Source organism: Zootoca vivipara, chromosome 7 (assembly GCF_963506605.1).
Source record: "Zootoca vivipara chromosome 7, rZooViv1.1, whole genome shotgun sequence".
NCBI classification, from domain to species: Eukaryota; Metazoa; Chordata; class Lepidosauria; order Squamata; family Lacertidae; genus Zootoca; species Zootoca vivipara.
In genome coordinates this window covers 2950670-2973272 of record NC_083282.1, presented here as the reverse complement: position 1 = coordinate 2973272, position 22603 = coordinate 2950670, and the positions used below count along the sequence as shown (strand labels likewise).

General features: G+C 47.5%; 1 protein-coding gene across 1 annotated transcript in view; it reads left to right on the top strand.

Moving 5' to 3' along the window:
* Window positions 1-22603, top strand: part of RGSL1 (regulator of G protein signaling like 1) — a gene marked incomplete at its 5' end in the record, with an annotated part of 42492 nt that overhangs the window by 9696 nt on the left and 10193 nt on the right. The window contains 13 exons of the mRNA XM_060276554.1: window positions 1447-1576; window positions 1860-1964; window positions 4078-4239; window positions 5036-6030; window positions 8674-8736; window positions 10057-10279; window positions 11561-11668; window positions 12623-12731; window positions 14269-14462; window positions 18572-18689; window positions 20170-20266; window positions 21524-21653; window positions 22353-22527. Of these exons, the coding sequence (XP_060132537.1) occupies window positions 1447-1576; window positions 1860-1964; window positions 4078-4239; window positions 5036-6030; window positions 8674-8736; window positions 10057-10279; window positions 11561-11668; window positions 12623-12731; window positions 14269-14462; window positions 18572-18689; window positions 20170-20266; window positions 21524-21653; window positions 22353-22527 (2609 nt within the window). The remainder of the gene's footprint in view (window positions 1-1446; window positions 1577-1859; window positions 1965-4077; window positions 4240-5035; window positions 6031-8673; window positions 8737-10056; window positions 10280-11560; window positions 11669-12622; window positions 12732-14268; window positions 14463-18571; window positions 18690-20169; window positions 20267-21523; window positions 21654-22352; window positions 22528-22603) is intronic.

Here is a 22603-nt window from a genome sequence, read left to right as displayed (position 1 = left end):
GATCCATATTACTGGGCTTTGGACCTCTCGAGAGCTCATCCTTCACCTCCTCATGCAACCCCAAGTAAAACGCCGCTTGCATTGGGGCAGACTGCAGATCCCACCCCAATCTGTGCACCAGCATGGTGAATTTCGCCCAATACGCTCGCACTGTCATATTTCCTTGGCGTAAATTATGAAGTTCCTCCTTAGTCTGGTCCATATGACTATCGGACGAATACATCGTTTTTAAACCTTCTAGAAATAGTTTGACATTCTTCATGCAAGGATTCCTTGTTGCAATTAACGGTCTTAGCCACTCCCTGGCCGCCCCTGTAAGGTGCTCCACAATAAACGCTACTCTGTGCTCATCATCAGGGAACTCATCGTGGTGCAGCTCAAGAGCATACACAATCTCAGTCTCAAAGCCCTGAAACTCCTTCGGGTCTCCATTGAACTTGCTTACTAGGGTCCCGGCTCTCCTTCCTGGCAGCACTTGGACTTGGGGTGCCCCTCCCGCCTTGTTTTTCTCTGCATCCAGCTTGTTTTGGAGGTCTACCGCCACCGCCCTTAAATGCTGCTCTTTTTCCTGGAGCTCTCTCACCTGTTCCGCAAGTTGTAGCCGGTCGTCCTGGACCTTCTTAGTCTCCTCTTTAGCTGCCTTCAATTCTCCCTGCGCCTGCAGCGACAGCTGTTGCAGTTCTAGCTGGGCTTGCTCAGCGATCTGCCGCCACTTCTCCGCCTCTGACACGCTCATCCCGGCAACTCCAAAGTAGCCCAAAAATGATTAGGAGGTTGCTGTCACAGTGGCCGGAGTGGACTACTTCAGAGTAACGACGCTACGCAGCTCTGCATTTTATTCTTTTATTGGTGCTGCGTATTTACAGTGCTCAAGTCATTGCTATTTACACGGAGCGATGTTGTCAGTCGGTTTCAGAACCTCCTAATGGCTTTTGGCGCGTCTTTCTCCAACACAAAAGCTTTGGCAGACCCATCCTCTTGCCCCTCCTCTTCCTGCGTAATTCTGGAGTTGGGGGGATGGGTCTTCCCCCCTTACTTGCCCCTTCCTGTCCCACCTGGGACCCTGGCTCCTCTACCTTGCCTGAGCCTCGGACACGACTTCCTGCTTCCCCACTGGAATCGGAACTCTCCCTGCTTTCCCCTTTGCTCGGGGACGGGCTTGAACTCAGGAGGGGAGGGACTTCGCGATATCCCCTGTCCCTCACAGTTACTTTCACTAATATATGCATTTTTATATACATTTAGCCCAGTGTATGCATTCTTGGGCATGTTACTACGCCGGAAAACTGCACTGCAAAATTTGCAGCACTGTGAATTCCGAAGGGTGGTTGTGTTTTGGTTCTTGCATTGTTTCAGAAAGTGCAAATTAGGGAGGTTCACCTTTAAATGTGACTTTCTTCCATACACCTGGTCTCAATTAAGCACGTAGTTTTGGGCCAAATACAGGTATCAAAGCACAAAGGCTTGATGAACTGGATGGAAAAACACCGACTGCCTTACTTCTGCAAAACCAACTTGTGCCTGCACTACCTTCTCTGTGAAGAGCTCCTGAGTTTCGTCCGGTCTCCAGAGGCAGGTAAGAGTTGACATGTTTTATCTGCCAGAAAAAACAACAATCAGGGAAAATTGAGTGATTGTCCAAACTTATATAGAACCCACACAAAAAATATCCCAAGTACTGTATCCAACAAAGAGCAGATTCCTCATCCACCTGGGAAGGTAGGAGAAGGAAAACGCTGATACTAAACCTCTGCTGCCTTGCAGGATATCTTGGGGAGAATAAAAGGCTACCCAATTTGGATGGTATCTCACCCTGCCAATACACTTTTTCAGTGTGTCGCTTTGCTCTTGCTCTACAGCGGAGATGCTGAGGTGGATAAAGGCTGACCAGTGGCTTATTGAGAAGTGCCTTGCCGGCAGCAGGGGGATGTGGCGCTTCCGCGCCTTCATGCAAGGAATGGCAGGTAAGAAAACAGGAAGCACAGTACACAGAAACCACACAGCGGAAAACCAGTGGCAACCCAAGACTCTGCACCTCCTCTCTTTGATCAGAGGGGCTGATCACCTGTCCAGCTCCTTCTATGGGTATATCTACTGGAAAATAATATATATAATAAGAATAATATTGGAGAAAACTGGGTATTGAAACTTGCTTAACCTAAATCATATATCCCAGTTTTACAGTGGCCCTTTAAAGTACGCTTCACGCAGAGTATACGCAGTCAGAAGTTGACCTGGCTAAGAAAACACCACCAAGAGTGTAGGGAATTATCTCCCTTATATGAAACCCCTTACTAGCTGCACACTTGTAAAAGTATGCAGATGAAAATATAAATGGTTGGGTTTCTTTAACTGAAAAACAAACTGACTCTAAAGAGACTTTAAACTAAAGATAAATGCTTTCTCCCACATTCCAAACCTCCCACAAAATTCCCACAAAACTCCCATTAAACTACCCGAGAATTAACAGCAAACTAGCATTATAACTAAGCAACTCTCATACTAAGATTCAACTAAGGAATCTCTTAAACTGAGAACAACTGAGAGAGTGATCTACTAAGAGATGAATCAAACTGAAAGATCTAACTAAGAGATGCAGAAGGCTTTCTGGCAGAGCCTTATATACAAGAAGCAGAGCCCACGCCTGTGAGCAATTAACAGAACTCACCGGCACCTGTTTCTCTTAAACAGACAGTATTTACATTAGACCGGCTCTAAAGTAACTTGACTATTCAAAAAATCCAACAATATTGGATAAAAACCCGCCTCTGCCCACACTATCATTCTCTAAGGGTAAAGATACCACAATTTAAAAAGGCTTAACAGCAAACTCTTTAGCTGTGGTGGGAGCCTCAATTCCATTCAGTTCTGCAACTTGCATGATACAAATATATGTTTGCAATAGCAAATCAACTTCTGGCTCAGTTGTTTGTCTTGCTATCCTCCCTCATTCTGCAGGTGGGTAGCCTGCCCTATTATTTTAAAGTGCTAATGAATTGATAGCCTCCCTCCTGATATTTTAAGGAGAATTCAAGTTGAATGGTTAATGTGCATAACAAGCAGCCATTGTGTACATTCATCAGACCTCCTGGAGAATGTGCACATGTGCATAATCTCCAAGAGACCTTGGGTAATTTGTATAAATCAAATGATTTTTGTACATTATCTGGCCATTATGCATAATACCAAACAGGCTTTTGGAAATGTGCAGATTTCAGGTGAATCTTGTACATTCTCCAGCCAATGTGCATATTCTCCAGTCAGTATGTATAGTCTCAAAAAATATGCCCCCTTTTCTATCTTCCTCAGAAATGTGCAATCTGTATCCCCTGGGCTGCTTTTGGCCTAATCTTATGGAAAGGTATGAGCAGGGACGTGGTGGCGCTGTGGTCTAAACCACTGAGCCTCTTGAGCTTGCCTATCGGAAGGTCGGCAGTTCGAATTCCCGCAACGGAGTGAGCTCCTGCCAACCTAGCAGTTTGAAAGCATGCCAGTGCAAGTAGATAAATAGGTACTACTGTGGCGGGAAGGTAAACGGTGTGCCAGAAGTGGTTTAGTCATTCTGGCCACATGACCCGGAAAGCTGTCTGTGGACAAACGCCGGCTCCCTCGGCCTGAAAGTGAGATGAGCGCTGCACCCCAGAGTCAAATTTGACTGGACTTAACTGTCCAGGGGGTCCTTACCTTATTAATCTTATGTGGCCCACAACACACCTTCCCACTGATCAGCTGAACAACAGAAAGGACTAGGCCTCCAGATAAAGAAAAATTCCCCTACCCCTGTAGTCCAGCCTCCTTTTCACTGCTCTCAGCTGTTCCCTAGTCTGGTGAGCAGCACAATGTTTTCAACCTTCCATACCCTTCGTAAGCAAACCATCCCTGTATACTTTTAACCTCCCTGTGAGCTTTTGCCCTTTCAGTGGAGGAGAGCCTTTAAAGCAGAAAGCAACCATTTTGCAATCCAAGTTTCACAACCAACCCCCCCACAAGAATTAGCGGAAAATCCTATTCCTTCCCAGCAGGACATTACAGATATGGCCTGGAATGTGTAATCCTAACTTTACATCTAATCTATAGGGGAAGAGTTGACCAAGTTCTGGCTCGCTACGGAAAGGATACTTGGGATTGACGAGACAGATGAATCCCAGCAAGATCTCTATGAGTCCCTGATCCAGGTGTTGATGGCTACTCATTTGCAGGAGGGATCCACAGTTGTCACCCTCTGCAACACAACCATTGGTAAGAGACACACTTTCATAGGTGTTAGCTTTGGAAGAGAATGGCAGTGTTGTGATGCTGCAAGAGAACTAATTATATAATTAAAGGTTCCTGGGACCCCCCAAGTGCCCCTTTCTAAATCAGTGACTCCCCACTGCATCTTTCCATGATTCCCCACAGAATCACCTGCCTGTGGAGGAAACTGAAGTCACCTGTTGTGCCTCTGCATGTGACTGCTTGGTTAGTTTCCTTCAAAAAAGTCAATTGAGTCTAGCACACTGCTTCCTAAAAAGGCCAGTCACGTGCTTCCAGGAAGCCCACAAAGAGAGCTTGCAGGCAACATCTCTTCTTTTTCCTGCTTCTGAACCCAGAAGTTCTATTTAGCCACAACGGCTGATAGCTGTTGATGGGGCTATCTTCCATGGCTATCAGAAGGCATGGCCACAATAGTGACTCTACTCACCCTGGAACACAGGGTATAGGCTTCTCAGAGGACAGATAATTTTTACCCGTACATGCTTTTTAAAAAAATCTATTCATGCATATAATTAACGTGTAAGTCAGAGAAAAATGGTGCCTTGGCCATTGGAAGTTTGACAGCTTGTGAGACCATTGATGACATGCATAGATGCTTTAGCTGAGATATAGTGCCCTGTGTCAAACTTGCCATCTGACAGCAGACTAAACCGCAGTCATCCCAGAAGTGGACACAGGATTAAAAGGAAGCCCAGCCAGTCAGCAGAAAGACCATTTTCTTCTTTCACAACTCTATGAACTATTAACTCCTCTTTCCCCCAATGCTTGATAATATTTGCAGAATCCCTTCTGAGAATGACTCCCTACCACCCCCAACACGTCCGCTCTCGGAGGGAAATCCTGTCTGAGATGCAAAAAGTGGCCCTGTTCAAGATCGAAAGCTACTGGCTGCCAAACTTCTACATCCACTGCAAGTTGAAGATGGAGACAGAGCCAGCATGCAGCCATCTTCTTGAGCAGTATGAGGAAAGGTTGCACAGGGCAGGTTTGCCGCAGCAGGCTGTGTCTCCTCGGTCGCCCATGAGCATCCGGCAGAGCAGCAGCGAAACGAAATCCTATTGCAGCTTGGAAAGCAAGAGGAAGGTCTGGGATCATGTAACAGGCCAAATCTACTCTGAAGGAGGGAAGCACAAAGAAGACCGCAGGAAGAAGAAGTCACGCAGAAGCAGCCCGGCACACAAGAAGCACCGTCATTCTGCAAGACATTCTGCGAGATATTCCGCCAGTTCCAGTCCTTCTCAACCAGACCAGATCAGGGATTCGGCAATGGGCATTTCCGATGAATCGCCCAGCTACAAAAGCAGTCCAAGTGAATTCATGTCCTCTCCTATGGCAAAAGAGCTTGCTGACGCCATCACCTATAATAAGCTGCGCTCTTCCACGCCTGTGGTCCAGTTCCCTTCGCTGCTTGCCTTAAAAACCCTCGTCAAGTCTCCCATGTGCTTAGATTTCCTTCCTTGGGCACTCACTGCCGACAAATGTGCAGGACGCCCCTTCCGGGAGTTTTTGCTGCGCAGGGATTATGGCCTGGAGGTGCATCTCCTGGACCTGTGGCATGACCTGGAGGACTTTTTGCGCATGATGCTCTGCTCCCTTGGCGAAGGGAACATCCTTCTGTGCCATGTCATGGGCGAAAGGATTTGTGAGCTGTACCTGACCCAGAACAGCAACTGGCACCTCCCCTTGAAACTAACAACTCTCAGGAACTTGCAACATCTCCTTCCTTCTGGGCATGTTATACCCTGGGTACTAAAGGCACAGAAAGAAATCTGTAAGGTGGGGAAGCTTGTTTTCTCTCCATGAAAATTAATAGCGGGAAGCATACTTGAGATTTCACCCAGTAAAGTAGGTGTATTGTAATCAGGGTCTAGCATAGACGACATGCCCTGATGCCGACTGCACCCCCTCCCTCCCCAAAACAAAGAGGAATTCCAAATATCCATTCTTTGCGGCCCTGGCTTTCCCACTTCCTTGTGGGAAACATATATGCCCCTCCTAAGCCTGTAACCCCTCCTTTCCTGTATCCAGAGATGTGTGGCAGAGTTGCTGCTGGTTTTTCTAGCCTGCTGTAGGCAGCCAGTCACACCATGTCAGGAATGCACGCAGCACATTATTGTCAAAAGTGGACACTTGCAGCCATTTCTATGGCTTTGAATGCCCACGCACACCAACCTAGCATCTAGGCAGCTATTCCCAGGCCCAGACTCTATGGAGCAGTTGCAGCAACAGGGGACCACTCCCCTTTTACCAGTTTATGTACCTTCCCCTGATGGGCTGTGCAGTTGCAACTGGAGACAACGCCTGCATGGAAGCTTCCTCTGCTCAGCCCTCTTCAGTCCCCTTATGGTTCTGGGAGACAGTGGTGCAGGACCTAAACATTAGGAAGAACTTCCTGACATAGCTGCCAAGTTATCCCTTTTTTACAGGGATTTTCCCTTATGCTGAATAGGCTTCCTCGCGAGAAAAGCGAAAACTTGGCAGCTATGCTTCCTGACAGTAAGAGCTGTTCAACAGTGGAATTTGTTGCCAAGGAGTGTGGTGGAGTCTCCTTCTTTGGAGGTCTTTAAGCGGAGGCTTGACAGCCATCTTTCAGGGATGCTTGGCAGGGGGTTGGACTGGATGGCCCTTGTGGTCTCTTCCAACTCTATGATTGTATGATTCTAGGAGAAGGTGGAGAATCACCTGGCCCTTCATTTGCCTCACCTGCTTCCTCCTCCTCTTCTTCCAAACCATCCTGCACTCCACCTTCCAGCTCTGGAGCTCCCCCTGCCTCTGATTCTTGCTTCCTGACTGGTACAGGTTCCCACAAATCACAGGCTCCCTCTCCCAAGTCAAACTCCAGCCCCCCTTCCCCTGGTGCACCCTACTGGTCCCTAACACATCATGTGGCTTAGCTGTATCTGAGAATCCTGAACTGGTGCAAACTGTTGAAGGTGTAAAAGCCTTGTGAGCTGTTGCCAGTGAACTCTGTGAGAAGGAACAGGACAGTGGAACAGGAAAACAGAGTGGAGGGAGAGGGGGGAGAAAGAAAAAGAGAGAGAGGAAGGAAGGAAGGAAGGAAGGAAGGAAGGAAGGAAGGAAGGAAGGAAGGAAGGAAGGAAGGAAGGAAGGAAGGAGAGAGAGAGAGAGAGAGAGAGAGAGAGAGAGAGAGAGAGAGAGAGAGAGAGAGAAGAGGAGAGGAGAGGAGAGGAGAGGAGAGGAGAGGAGGAAGTACAGAGAGGCCTTAGGATAGGGAAACAGGAGATAACATGGATTGGAAGCACAGAAAGAAGACGCTGTGGACAACTGAGAGATGGGGCTTTGTGAATGTTGGACTAGAAATGCAGCCGGGGTACCAAAGACAGGTGCAATCCTGTGATGGTGCAGAGGAAGAGACAGAACTTACAATCTGCAGAGCCAAGAGAACAGGCTAATTTAATAAGAGGCTGCGTAAGCACTATACCTTGAAAGCACATTCCAAAGCACATTCATTCTCTCAAAGGATTCTGGGCACTGTAGTTTAACTCTCACGGAGTTACAGTTCCCAGCAACAAACTTCAGCACCCAGGATTCTTTGAGGGAAAGAATGCGCTTTAGAGGCGAAGTGCACACACAGCCGGGGGAGGGGAGCTGTGGCTTTCCAGATGTTGTTTGACTATAACTCCCATCATCTCTGCCCACTGGTCATGCTTGCTGGGGCAGCTGGGAGTTGGAGTCCAACAACACCTGGTTCCTCAGACCTGCTGCAGTACAATGAAGTCAGCCATGCTGCCCAACCTTTTCAGTAGCAAAGCAGCACTGCTTTTTACCTAGATGTCTTTCCTAGGCCCTGCTTGTGTGGCATAAGACTTGTTGAAGAAGATAAAGTTCTCTCTCTCACTGCAGAGCATAGCTGCAAAGTACCCCGTTTTTCCCGGGAAACCCCCGTTTTTACTTACCTTTTCCCAGTGGTCCCCCGTATCACTTCCTCTCCCGTTTTTCTCCATTATTTTCTCCTGCCGGCGGCCATTTTTTTCTTTCTGATTTGCCCTTCTATGGGCACCAAAAATGGCTGCCGCCGGCTTCAAAAGTCGCATCTACGCATGCCCGGAAGTTGCCGCATCTACGCAGGCCCGGTGGTGGCGGCGGCCATTTTTGGTGCCCATAGATGGGCGGAGTGACACCGGAAGGTGCGCCGACGTACTTCCTGACATGCGTAGAAGCGATTTTCGAAGCCGCCGCCGGCCATTTTTGGTGCCCATAGAAGGGCAAAGCGACACCGGAAGTTACGTCGACGCAACTTCCGGTGTCACACGGCTGCCGGTCCCGGATTCTGCAATCCGGGACTTGGAAGGTAAGCTGCAGAGTGGTTTAATTGATTTAAAGAGCTTGCAGGAAGCTCGAAAGCTGTTGAAATGGAAATAGTACCTACATAAGACTCTGTTCTCACTTTCCGTTTAGATACTCAGCTTCCTTTATGAGGATTTCCTTGAGCACGATGATAAAATGTTCCTGTATTATGTGGTAAGCTGGAACTACCAGGGCAGTGAGGGGCTCATGGGGTGTCCCTGCACTTGTCAGGGTTTGATCAAAGGGGCATGCTTCCCCCACAGTTTGGAATATGGTGGGTGTTCACCTATAAGAGAGATGTGGAGCCTGTGGCCCTCCCTCCAAGTGTTGGTGGATTCCTAGCACCCATTAGCCCACCCAGCGGATGGGATGTGAGTTGCTGTCCAACAACTTCTGGAGGGCCACAAGTTTGTGGGGGAATAAAATATGAATCTCTGTGGACCCACGTGTGTCCACAGGCTTTGCACATTCTCCTGCAGGTAGAGAGTTCCTGTAGCAGAGATTAAACTCACAAAAATTAACCAGCACTATAGTGTTAGGAATATAGGTTGTTAAACCTTTTTATCTCATTCTGTGGCACTTACAGCACTTCTCTCCCTACCCCCTTCTGCTGTGACCAGACTGTTAAGTAAGTTTAAAATGCTTTACTTACAGCTTCAAGGTCTCAGTCATGCAGAAGCAAGGATAATACTGTACAGGCAAAAAGTCTTGGGTAGAAAATAGAGCAACTAATAAACTAAAACAGAGCTAACTTAAGTATGACTGTCTTTAGATGATGCAGAGTATGAGAGAGGAGCAGGAAGACAAGGGTTCACGTCCTCCTTTTCTGGAGGAAAGTCTAGGAACTACACGCTGTGGCACTAACTAGCCCTATGCTTGCTAGCTGTATCAATCTCCAGCAAAGTTTCCTATTTCTAATCTATAACATGGGAGCTGGTTCTCACTGGTCGAATGACCCTGGATTCTGTGCTGCATCTCCTGACAGACACTGCCCAGTCTTGCCCCCTGGGGCGGTCACTTCGGTGCTGCTAATGCAGTGGCTTGACTTCACCCCCATAGGTACACTCCATTGTCTCTTGAGACAGATGGATGTCAACAACACCCCTTTAACAGGCTTCCCCTAAAGAATCCTGGGAACTGTTGTTTGTTAAGAGGTGCTGAGGGGCCCCCTCACTGAGCTACAGTTCCCAGCACACTTAATAAATTGCAGTTCCCAGAAGTCGGTGGGGTGGGGTGGGGTGGGGTGGGGAGCCATGGCTGTTAAAGTGGTTATAAGAGTGTTTTAAATGTATGGCGTGGATGTGACCTTTGCCTGCAGTTCAGCAACTTTCCCAAAGCACAAACAAAGTTAAAGGAGGAAATGTGGAGGTTGGAAAGGCATAGTCCCACCACTATGGATCTGTAATCAAATGCTCGTTGGCCTTTAATCCTGCTCTCAATACTTTCAGTCTTCACCTGCATGATGCACCTTGTCCATCTGTCTGTCACTTGCAGAGTGGCAAGGAAAAGAAACCTGCTGCTGAAGAGCCTTACGAGAAGGATGAGAATCGCCGCTTGGCCAGGAGAATCACAGAGGCCTTGCACCTGTGCCAGACCTTAGCTGGCATGAGAGACTTTGAGCTGCTCATGGGGGAACACTGGCAGATGATGGGCACTCAGGACCTGGGCCTGGGGGGCTCGATCTTCATGGAGGCGGAGCCTGTGGTACGCAAGACAGGTGAGAAGAAGACCTGCCCTGCAAGGTGTTTTATTTCCTCTGGCTGAGGGCAATGTTTAAGTTGCTGCAGGGGCATATCTGCGCTGCATTCTCACGGGGATTTAAGGCTGAGCAGAAATGGTCCCCCCACCCCAATCCCCCCCTCCTCTTTTACAGGGCAGTGCAAATCAGGAAGGCATTGGGCTAAATATTTAGGAGGAGGGGGTGGAGGTGAAATTCCCACAGCCAGTTTTCTTCGAGTAATTCTCTTCTGAAATGTTTTTGCTTCACAGAGGATAAAATTCTGTTGGCAGCTCATACTGGCAGATGAAGGAAGCAATGGACTCAAAAGAAGGCATAGAGCTGCCTACTGCCCCACTCTGTGAGCAGTGTGGGATTCCAGGCGCTTACCCAGAGTCTGTGCTTCCTTTTAGAAATGAAGCACAGAGGAGACTGTGGTGTCTTTATTATATTTGGTTTATTTACACATGCATACAACCTGAGCGTACGATGGAGAGCCCACAGCATTACCGCCCCAAAGGAACCTTGTTTTCCCCAGACATTACAGCAGACCTCAAACATTGCTCTCTCGTTTTCTCTCCAGCTTGCTGCTTTACTTCTGGGTCACAGCAGCTCTCTGCCTTCGATTCCATTTAATCCCCATCACCTCACCAGGAAGCTAGCTTGGCTATTCCAGGAATTAGAGGACTTGATTAGCTTTTAACACTTGCTGGATCCAGGGATTAGAGGGGGTCGGCATACATCTTTGTGTGCAAGATGCAGAGAAGAGCCTCTGGCAATGTGCAAGGCCAGGGTGCAGATAGGCTTGCATGGGGGGGGGGGCCTCAGTTCCTATGGAAAACGATAAGGTTGCTATGACTAACTTTTCACTTAGGCTGCAATGCTGACGCCATTTACCTGGGTGCACGCCCCATTGAATTCAGTGGAACTTATTTCCGAGTAGCAATGGTTAGGACTGTGCTGTTAGTCTCCTAGTCCAGGCTGCAGGAAGTCCAAGGAGACCAAAGTGCTCCTATTTCATAGGTGGGATGTAGGGAGCATTTGCATTTAACTGAAATGACATAAAACCTTGGACCTGTCTCAGTTTAACAAAACCCTTGGCAATGTGCCACCACATAGAATTGCACATCATGTGCTCCATGGTGCTCTGTCACACCCGGAGCCCCTGATTCACATGTGTGTGGCGCTGCCAGTACATAGACCCTCTCCCTGCATGATAGCTTGTCCTGGCTGTAGGGGACCCAAAAGTGCGAGTGATCTTCTTCTCCTCCCTGGAGACAGATTACAGCAGCATGACGTTTGAGGAGCTGGCCCGACTAAACCCCAAGATGGCTGTGGAACTTCTAAGCAATAACTTCAAGGCATTCTGCAAAAGTTGCCCATCAAGTGGTGAGTCCCTGGGGTATTGGTACCAGGGTAGGATTTGTCCCGCTTGAGTAGTAGAGGAGAGACCAGTGGTGGCTGGTGGGACTAGCGGGGGCGGCAGGAAGTGGAGCCAGAGCCAATGACAGGCAGAGAGCCATTTGATCTTGCCTCCTCACCGAGGGCAACACTGGGACGAAGGAAAGGAAGCAAACAGGCAAACCAAGTGTCAGGAGGAACAGTTGAGGGAGTTGGGTACGTTTAGAGGAGATGTGATAGCCATCTTCAAATGTCTCAAGGGCCGCCACATGGAAGATGGAGCACGATTGTTTTCTCCTACTCTGGAGGGAAGGACCTGAACCAAAGTTACAAGGAAGGAGATTCCAACTAAACATCAGGAAAAACTTTCTGACAGTAAGAGCTGTTCGACAGTGGAACAGACTCCCCAAAAGGTGGTGGACTCTCCTTCACGGGAGGCTTTTAAGCAGAGCTCAGATGGCCATCTGTCATGGATGCTGTCGCTGAGATTCCAGCATTGCAGGGGGTTGCACTAGAGGACCCTCGGGGTCCCTTCCAACTCTACAATTCTCTGATTCTAGTTAGTGCTACTAATCTGGACTGGTTGTTTAAGTAAGAAGGCTGGCAGGCTGAGGTCCATGGGGCAGTGCCCTATATTTGCCCTCAAGGGCCAGCCTCCATTGGAAGAGAACAGAGCAAAGTTAAGGGAGAGGCTGGAGTTTATGGAGCAGTGGCAGTTCTGAGTCTGGCTGTCATGTCTGGTTGTGCTCTGAGAAGGAATAAGGGTTAAGAAAGAATGTTTTCATGTAGCAGAATTTCATTATGCTGAGATCTTGCAAGGTGCTGTTGTGGTGGTCTTCAAGAGGTCAGTGTGGTGGTGGTTTTGAGTGGTTTTGCTCACAGAAGACCGCCTCTCGTGGCTAATTGTAAGGAGGCTTGCATTGTACTTCTTTTCCCCTGCAGGCGTGTTCAGTCGTCCGTTATCTATGAAAAGGAATCTCCACTGGACCCGATCAAGTTTGTCCTTCATGAGGAAGGGGCCTGCCTCAAGAAAGCCCCTTCTGAGGCCCAGGTATGACACCATCGTGTCATTAGCCACTTAGCTCCAACACTCAGGGCCAAGACAGGAGGTTCATTATGGGGACACTGTTATTGCATGCAAATTCATGCTGTCAATGTCATGTCTGGTTTGGCCCTCACTAACTGCCCATTCAGGGCTACCAAGACTATCTTCCATTTTGCTCATAGACTGAGAACAGACAAGAGATTTTTTCAGAGAGTTGAGGTGGAGTGCACTATAGGCTAATGGTCTGCACATTTTCCATAACATCCTCTCTTGTCAAATAGATTTGAAAGGTTTAAGGCTGTGGTCCTTTAGACACTTATCCACAATGGAATAATGTCATCTTGAGCACAACAGTATTTATTTCTGTGGAAACATGCAAAGGGTTACACTGCAAAGATTGCAACACTTCGGAAACCTGCAAGACTGTTTAAACCAGGAGAGAGTGGTATACAAGAAATGATAAGAGAACTATATCACACTTTTCATGAGACTTAGGAGCATTATTTTAAATTGAAGTGGAGATTTTCTGAAACACTCTGCAAAATTTTGCAGGTCCCTTTGGGGTTGGGGTTCTTCAGGCAATGCTGACAGTTCTTAGGATTCAGTGTCTTGGAGGACAGGGAAGGGTATCTCTGTCCCTATTTCCCATCATCATTCACAACTGTGGTGTGGAGAGCCACTGTGGTGTAGTGGTTAAGAGCAGTGGACTCATAATCTGGGGAACCGGGTTCGCTTCTCTGCTCCTCCACATGCAGCTGCTGGGTGACCTTGGGCTAGTCACACTTCTTTGAAGTCTCTCAGCCTCACTCACCTCACAGAGCTGCTTTGAGACTCCTTAGGGTAGTGATATCAAATCCAAACTCTTCTCTCCTTCTTCTTCAACCTGGGACCTGTATATAAAAATATGTTACAGGTAGGTAGCCATGTTGGTCTGAGTCGAAACATAAAAAAAAATCCTTCAGTAGCACCTTAAAGACCAACTAAGTTTTTATTTTGGTATGAGCTTTCGTGTGCATGCACACTTCGTCAGATACACTGAAACAGAATCCACCATCCCTTATGTATAAGCTGTTTTATTACAGAAAAATTTCAGAAAGAGACTGGAAAGAGAAGTTGCTGAATTGCAACACATTAGCAAGCTTAAAACCATGGAGCCACCTGGAATGAACAGAGACATGGGATTCTTATCTCATTATACATGATCAAGCTTTCCTTAGCACCTCAGCCCTTGCTTCCCCCCCCCCGCAAGACCAATTGCAGTCATTAACAGTCGTTAACAGTCATCAACAGGTTTACCACTCCTATCAGCCCATCACCCATTCCCATCACCCCCACCCCCCTCCCTCTGAATATACATAAGGGTCTGGTGGATTCTGTTTCAGTGTATCTGATGAAGTGTGCATGCACACGAAAACTCATACCAAAATAAAAACTTAGTTGGTCTTTAAGGTGCTACTGAAGGAATTTTTTTAAATAAAAATATGTGATTTAGGTGAAAGAGCTGATGGCCTCAGCAGTGCCTAATGTCTCCTTACCATTACAGGGCACTCTCAGAAGTGCTGCAGAACTCCATCCACTTGGATTACTTCAGGCAGTTTCTCAAGATGAACAACGCCGAAGCCCCACTCCTTTTCTGGATAGCTGTGGAAGAACTCAAAAACGAGGCGAATCCTAGGGTTCAGCGCCTTCAGATCAATGACTGCGTCAGGACTTTTTTCTTCCACAGTATCCCACCCGGTATGCAAGCCAGGCTCCAATTGCACCTCACTCACTCTTGCCCACAAGACCCAACACATCAACCTGCAGGCTATAGATACTCCCTTGAATTGCAAGTTGTGTGAGCTTGCCCCTGACCTGTCAATGACAGGAGCTTTCACCTGCCTTGTGCACCTGCCTTACCCACCTTGGAGACTCCTGGTCTGCGCACCAGGACCCTTGAGGCTGCAAGTGGAAGAAGCAAGGGCAGCATTCCTGTCCCAGGTCCCTGCATGGCTCTGCCACCCACCCGTATCCCAGGTAGATCCTTGGTGCCTCTGGATCTTAGCTACTTAATACTTTCAGGTCAGGCCAAGGTCTACTTGAGGAGCAGCTGGGCTCTGCCCTTGTTTGTGATCAAAGAGATGTGCAGGCTGATGCTCCCTGATTGCTGCACTATATATGGCAGCAAAGGAAAGTGCAAGAGCATCGGCTCAGAGGGGCCCTTGAATGTGCATCGAAATGAGCATAGGCATGCAGCTTCCCGATGTCACTTGTCAAGATAAACCTCCCTGTGACATCATCGTGCTTCTGGGATCACATACTGAAAAAGGAAGGAACACTAATAAATTGAGGCCGGGCTGCTAACAGCTCCAAAAATGACCAGCGAATTAGAAGGAACCCCCCCCCCAAAAAAAACCTCGGATTATTTTTGTCTCCTCAAATTAAGCCACTCTGAAGGTCTTCATGAGTGAAAATTCAGTTTGGGCATTAGATTCCCTGCTTAGAAAGAAAGAAAGCATTCAAAAGAAGCATTTTGTCACACATGTGATTCCTGATGTGTGGTGAAGCTCTCTTGGTAATTTTGGCTGGAAAACACAGACAGGTGGCCATCCTCTTTGTATCAATTACCACTTCTTAAGGATCTTAATGTATTGGCGCAAGTTTACTCAGTATTGCTCAAAGGCAATATGATGATATTATATTACCGGTAGTATATTATTTTTTACTTCTGTTTGGGCTGGGGCAAATGTTTTGTTGGGGTAGGGAGTAGTTTAATTTTAGTATAATTATTTCTTGTTTTGTTTCTATTTCTATTCTTTTGTTAAATTGCTGTACAGTATAGTTTGTATTTTACTTTTTAGGGGGATAGGGCCGGCGGTGCCTGGGAGGGGGCTTCAGCCTACAGAATGGCTGGGACAGGTTCCACGGGGGGGGGGGATGTAATGGGATCACGGGCAGGAGGAGGAGTTACGCTAAGACCAGACCATGTCATTACCGAGGAGGCAGGCTTAGTCATTGTTTGAGGACTATCCCTGCCTCCAAGTCTGGTCCTGACCAGAAGGATACTGGAATCAGCAAGGGAAACCCACATGACCTGAAAGTGTTGCTGTGTAATGCCAGTCAATGATGAACAAAACCACTGCCATCCACGACCTGATTGTGGATGGAGGATTTGACCTGGCGTGTGTGACAGAGACTTGGCTGGACGACACAGATGGGCCTGTCCTTGCTGCTGCTTGTCCACCAGGTTTCTCTTACGCACAGCAACCCAGGTCATCTGGGCGGGGAGGGGGTGTTGCAGTGATTTTTAGGAAGTCCTTAGTTTGCACCAGGCGTCCTATTGGAAAGACCGAGTTTTCTGAGTGCATGTTCTGGAAGTTGGGCAATAGGGGCAGTACAGAATTCCTCTTGCTGTACCGGCCTCCTCGCTGCACCAAGGATTCCCTGCCTGAGCTGCTTCAGGTCGTGGCGGATGTCCTCCTGGAGACACCCAGCTTGGTTGTCTTAGGGGATTTTAATATCCATGCCGACACGACCTTACAAGGAGCCGCTTGGGACTTCGTCGAAAGCATGGCCTCCATGGGGCTGTCCCTGAATAAGTTTGGCCCAACTCATAGCCGTGGACATGCCTTAGACCTGGTGTTTACCTCTATGGATGTTGGTGATCTGACACTAAGTAAAAGCGAAACAAAAGAAGTGCCATGGTCAGATCACTTCCTAGTGCAACTGGACTTCTCCGCGACTCTTCCCCTCTGCTGGGAGGTGGGACCGATTCGGATGGTCCGCCCCCGCCACTTAATGGATCCAAATGGTTTCCAGAGAGTGGTAGGAGATGTTTTATCCCGTGCTGATGGCAATGGTGATGGCAAAGAGGACCTTCTTCACCGTTTCCATTGCATCTGCAGAAAACAGCAGCAGGAGACTTTTCCAGGTGGTTCGTAATCTATCAGAACCACCTTCGTCATCGGGGCCTGGTAAGGACCCCAAGATCTCCTGCAATGCTTTTGCAAAGTTTTTTTGCAGATAAAGTCACTCAGATTCGGAAGGAGCCATGAGAGCAGGGCCGTGGGAGCAGGGCCGGGGTGGGAGAGTGCCCTGTCTAGTCATGTTTCATGGGATCAATTCCAATCTGTTACCTCCGAGGATGTGGACAGGCTGCTTGGACGAGTGAAACCGACCACCTGTCTCCTTGATCCTTGCCCATCCTGGCTAATAAAAGCGAGCAGGGAAGGGCTGGGCGATGGGCTCCACGGGGTGGTGAATGCTCCCCTCTGTGAGGGAGTCTTCCCAGACCTGCTGAAAGAGGCGGTCATTAAACTGCTTCTTAAAAAAAACATCTTTAGACCCGGCAAATATGTCTAATTATCGCCCAGTCTCAAATCTACCATTCTTGGGCAAGGTGATTGAGCGAGTGGTTGCTGAACAACTCCAGGCACGCCTGGAAGAAGCGGACCATTTGGATCCCTTCCAGTCAGGATTCAGGCCTCATCATGGGACTGAAACTGCCTTGGTCGCACTGGTTGATGATCTCCAGCGGGCTAGGGACAAAGGTGAGAGCTGTTTCCTAGTTCTGCTGGATCTCTCAGCGGCCTTTGACACCATTGACCATAACATCCTTCTGGACAGTCTAGAGGGGCTGGGAGCTGGGGGCACTGTCATACAGTGGTTCTTCTCCTTTCTTCAGGGTCGTGTTCAGAAAGTGGTGTTGGGGGATGAGTGTTCTGGGCTCTCGCTTGTGCTGTGCCTCAGGGGACCGTCCTCTTCCCCCATGCTTTTTAACATCTATATGAAGCCGCTGGAAGAGATCATCAGGGGGTTTGGGCTGGGTGTTCATCAGTATGCGGATGACACCCAGCTCTACCTCTCTTTAAAATCAGAACCAGTGAGGGTGGTGAAGGTCCTGTGTGAGTGTCTGGAGGCGGTTGGAGGATGGATGGCGGTTAACAGATTGAGGTTGAATCCTGACAAGACTGAAGTACTGTTTCTGGCGGATAGGGGGCGGGTGGGTGTGGTGGACTCCCTGGTCTTGAATGGAGTAACTGTGCCCCTGAAGGACCAGGTGCGCAACCTGGGAGTTATTTTGGACTCACAGCTGTCCATGGAGGCGCAGGTTAATTCTGTGTCCAGGGCGACTGTCTACCAGCTCCATCTGGTACGCAGGCTGAGACCCTACCTGCCCGCTGACTGTCTCACCAGAGTGGTGCATGCTCTGTTTATCTCCCACTTGGACTACTGCAATGTGCTCTACGTGGGGCTACCCTTGAAGGTGACCTGGAAACAGCAATTAATCCAGAATGCGGCAGCCAGACTGGTGACTGGTAGCGGCCGCCGGGACCACATAACACCGGTCCAGAGAGATCTACATTGGCTCCTACCGGTAGTACGTTTCCGATCACAATTCAAAGTGTTAGTGCTGACCTTTAAAGCCCTAAACGGCCTCGGTCCTGTATACCTGAAGAAGCGTCTCCACCCCCATCGTTCAGGACACTGAGATCCAGCACCGAGGGCCTTCTGGCGGTTCCCTCACTGCGAGAAGCAAAGTTACAGGGAACCAGGCAGAGGGTCTTCTCGGTAGTGGCACCCGCCCTGTGGAACGCCCTCCCATCAGAGGTCCGAGAGATAAGCAACTACCTGATATTTAGAAAATACCTAAAGGAAGCCCTGTTTAGGGAAGTTTTTAATCTGTGATATTTTAATGTATTTTAATGTGTGTTGGAAGCCGCCCAGCATGGCGGGGGGGGGGACCCAGCCAGATGGGCGGGGTATAAATAATAAATTATTATTATATTATTATAAAGGCAAAAATAAATAGAAGGCTCTTTTGGAAAGTGTGTGTTCCTGTCCTCCCTTTTTTTTTACCCACCCAGAAAAGCTGTTGGATTGTGATGCTGATATTATCAAAGAGATTCCAAGGGCAGCTAATGTGACTGTTCCCATGTTGGTCACAGCACAATTTTTTGTCATGAAGGTCTTGGAAGAGAAATGGTGAGTAAATAGGAAATGCAAATATGACCAGCACAGGGGAATGGGCAATGATACAATTGACAAGGCAGCAGCTGGCAATGAAATGTTCTGTTCTAATATTATCAAAACAGAACGATTCCATCACATTTATGGACTGGAGTGTGGTAGTGATTACTGTGGAATAACCAGCCTCATTTAATCAATATGTTTAAGTTCAATTGACACATCAAGGGGTTAATACCATAGAGTAAACTGTCCTGCCAGGCTTAGCTATGTCCACTTCCCCTCACCTTGGGAAGAACTATCGGTAGGTAATCAAGCCTTTGTTCTCCCCCAGTCTACTTGAGAAGTTTAGCGTGTGAAGAGGTTTGAGCTGGTTGCTCCAGCTCAGCTACAAGGCTCTCACATGGCTCTCTTGAGTTCCTATAAAAATAATTTAGAATATTTCATGAACTTTGTAACTAAGCTAAGTTTTTCTGCATTTGTAACTATTCTGAAGCACATGAACCTGACCTTTGGAGAATTGTAAGTCAATCATTTTTTTAAAAAAATTACCAAATGTATGGTCTTTTCCTATGCTGTGGGGAAAGGGAAACTTTGGAAAGAGAATTTTTAAGGGGACATTTTGGAACTCACTTTAAATATTTTAAAGGTCTAACAGCCTATATTTCCACACTTTACTTGGCTGCATATTTTGTGACTTTAGATATCTGCTGGGGTTCTCCCATCAAAGAGTACTTGTCCCAAACTTGGATCTTGGGACCCAGGAATTCTCCTGCTTATATACATATTTTGCACCAACATTTACAACAGGGCTAAAGCTGAAGCTTCTTTGGCCAAACACCAACCTTTCCCCATACCCAGCTCTGTGAATCACCGTTTATTGAATTATTTATTTCTTGTTAAATCTATATTGCCTTTCCAAACAATGGTGCCCAGTTTATATAATCTATATAAATTACCAATTTAAAAATAAATAAAGATGGATTTAAGTTAGATGTTCAGCAGAGTGCCATTCCTTTGCAGCTCGCAAGGGAAGCTCAGATAGGCTAGTTTTAGCCTTTTAGTTTAAGTACCAAATCCAGGGTGGATTTTCCTGGTATTTCCCCCCCCCTTTCTTTCTTTTCTCCCCCTTAAAATAACAACCACACAGTCTTGTGGAAGGTAAAAATAAGATTTACTCACTCTGAATACAGTAACGGATACAGCAGCTTTGTTCAGGCAGGCTTAAAATGGTAATCCAGTTACCAAGACATATTGTAGTTTAGTTTAAAATGGAGTCTGAGCAACGGAGCTCAGACAGGCAGATGTTCTCACATTGCTGGTAGAGCAGAAAGAGGTGGAAAGAGATTATCTAGCAAAACATGAATTGTTGGTTTGACTGCACTTTAAATATCCCCCTGAGATAAATAGATGAGCAGAATAGGGTGGACTATGCTTATAAAGGGAGCAAAGTAACTGCCTCACCTATCTCTCTCTGCTTTTGGTTGCATCCTGGCAGGTTTCAACAGTATCAAGGCCTATATCCTGAAAGTGACCTTTCCATTACTGCAGGTGGAGGGAGGGGAATGAGGCCCTCGGTGATGCAAGAAAGAATGGTGAGTGATGAATGTGGAGCAGGATTTGGATGTGTATCCTCCTGCCATAGATTCAGACCATGTTTAATATAAAACACTTGTGAGCTCCTGACCTGGCAGCAGTCTAAAGCAGGCATCCCCAAACTGCGACCCTCCAGATGTTTTGGCCTACAACTCCCATGATCCCTAGCTAACAGGACCAGTGGTCGGGGAAGATGGGAATTGTAGTCCAAAACATCTGGAGGGCCGATGTTTGGGGGTGCCTGGTCCAAAGGCTTGTGTCCTTTTGCCCAGCTCACAATACGCTGGGAATTCTGTTAACTAATCAAAACTGATTGTTTGTGATAGTGAAGCATTGACTACATGTTGGAGAAGCCACAATTTGCTAAAAGGAATTTTCCTGATCTCATCCATCCCCATGTTCACCCCGCTCATTACTGGGCCTGGAATTACTGGCTATGAAACTGAGACATAATTGGAGGTGAACCGTTGAATCTGGAGGTTGCTTTTGATTGGATTGGTCAAGACCAACAGAATCAGATGCACGTGTCTAAAACTGGATGTGCTCCAACCATGGAGAAAATGGGGCTGGGGGGGGGGCCCAGATCTTAAGTGCAAAGGGACTTGTGGTTGCATGTGGTAGGGAAGGTGTCCACTCCTTCCCCAAACAGCAGCCCCTGGAGAGAACACAAGCACCTTCTGCCCAGGCCCAGTGCAAATCTAACATTTGACTTGTCCACAGAAGAGCAAAATGTGGATTTGCACCTGCCTTCCCTCCCCACCCCCATTATGTAGGGACAGCCACATGGTGCACCCCCAGTGTTTTATTGGACATTTCCCCCCTTTAACTCAGAGTGTGTGCATGTTGATCCTTGGAAACTCAAAAATGGCCAGGATTTTTTTTTTTGGGGGGGGGTGCATTTATCATGTGAACACGCCCATGCTAACGGGATGACTGGCAGCTGCAAATCCACATGGGCTGCTGCACTGTGGACATGTCCATTGCCAATTTCAGAACTCTGCACTCCACAGGCTCCTTTCCCTCCCTCTCCTCGCCCACGTGGGTCCCCTTCAGTCCCTTTCGGAGCTTTCCATGGTGCTGCATTACATCTCCTGATATTAACATTACCCTTGGTTAATGCTTTGTGCACCTGATGAAACAGACTGCAGTCGATCTGTTGGTCTTTAAGGTTCTTTTTCTTTTTCTTGTTGTTGTTGTTGTTACGAGAGACTACTGTGGCTACCATGGGCTGTACGTAACGTTATTCTCTTCTACAGAGAAGGTACTGGAATGTTCTTGGTACTTTCATCAGGACTGTCTGCAAGTTCCGAAAGGCAATGAGTTACGTAGGGCAGCGCAAACGCTTTGAAGATTTCCTCCACCGGGAACTGAAAAATGATAAGGAAAGTGCGTGCTTTCGAAGTCTCTTGTTCCAACGTGACTTGTCTTTGGGCAGGTGACAGGAGTAACCTCCTTGGTTTTATTTCCTGTGCTTGCTTAGTGTCATGAGAGTAGAAGGGAAAACATTTCCCCGTGCAGTTTCCCCCCACCTTTCAGAATCTTACTCATCTTTTCTCTAAACTAAAAAGGCCCCAGGCTTGTAACTTTGCTCACAGGGTCCTGTGCAAAAAGTTGCAGTGTTTGCATGGCTCCACCCAGCCCAGCCCTGTTCTCATGTCTTGCTTCTAACTCTAGTATCAGGAATATGCTGCTCCAAAAACCGGGAACTCCACTTCCCAGGGAACTAAGATCAGGTATATAAAGTGAAGGCTGAGTGATATTTTTCTCCAAGCCCAATGAAACTCTGCCCAAGTCCCAAGTATCAAAGCAGATTAACTTATGTGGAACATATGAGTTACTTTTTTTAATAGGTTTTAGAAAACATCTGAAGGCATCCCTATTTAGGGAAGATTTTAATGTGTGACATTTTAATGTATTTTAATCTTTGTTGGAAGCTGCCCAGAGTGGCTGGGGAAACCCAGCCGGATGGGCAGGGTACAAATAATAAATTATTATTATTATTATTATTATTATTATTATTATGTATGGTGGCCTGCAGATGGTTGTGGGAGATGCTGTGACCGGGGTCTTCCTTTTCTTTCATAGATGTTCAATCCTCACCTCAGAGCCAGACCCGTGGGAGCTTCAGTGGAATGAGTGGGCGTCACGGTTCCACGTTTGAAGATGCTGAAGTGCTACAAGTGAAGCGCAGGATCTTTGGCCGCCTCATCTCAGTCAACTTCTTGGTCAACGATCTCTATTTTTACCTGGAGATGGAGAAGTGAGTGAGCAAGCCCCCCTGCCATGACTTGCACACCTCTTGGACTTGTCAAGGGAGACTCCATGCGTGAACAGAG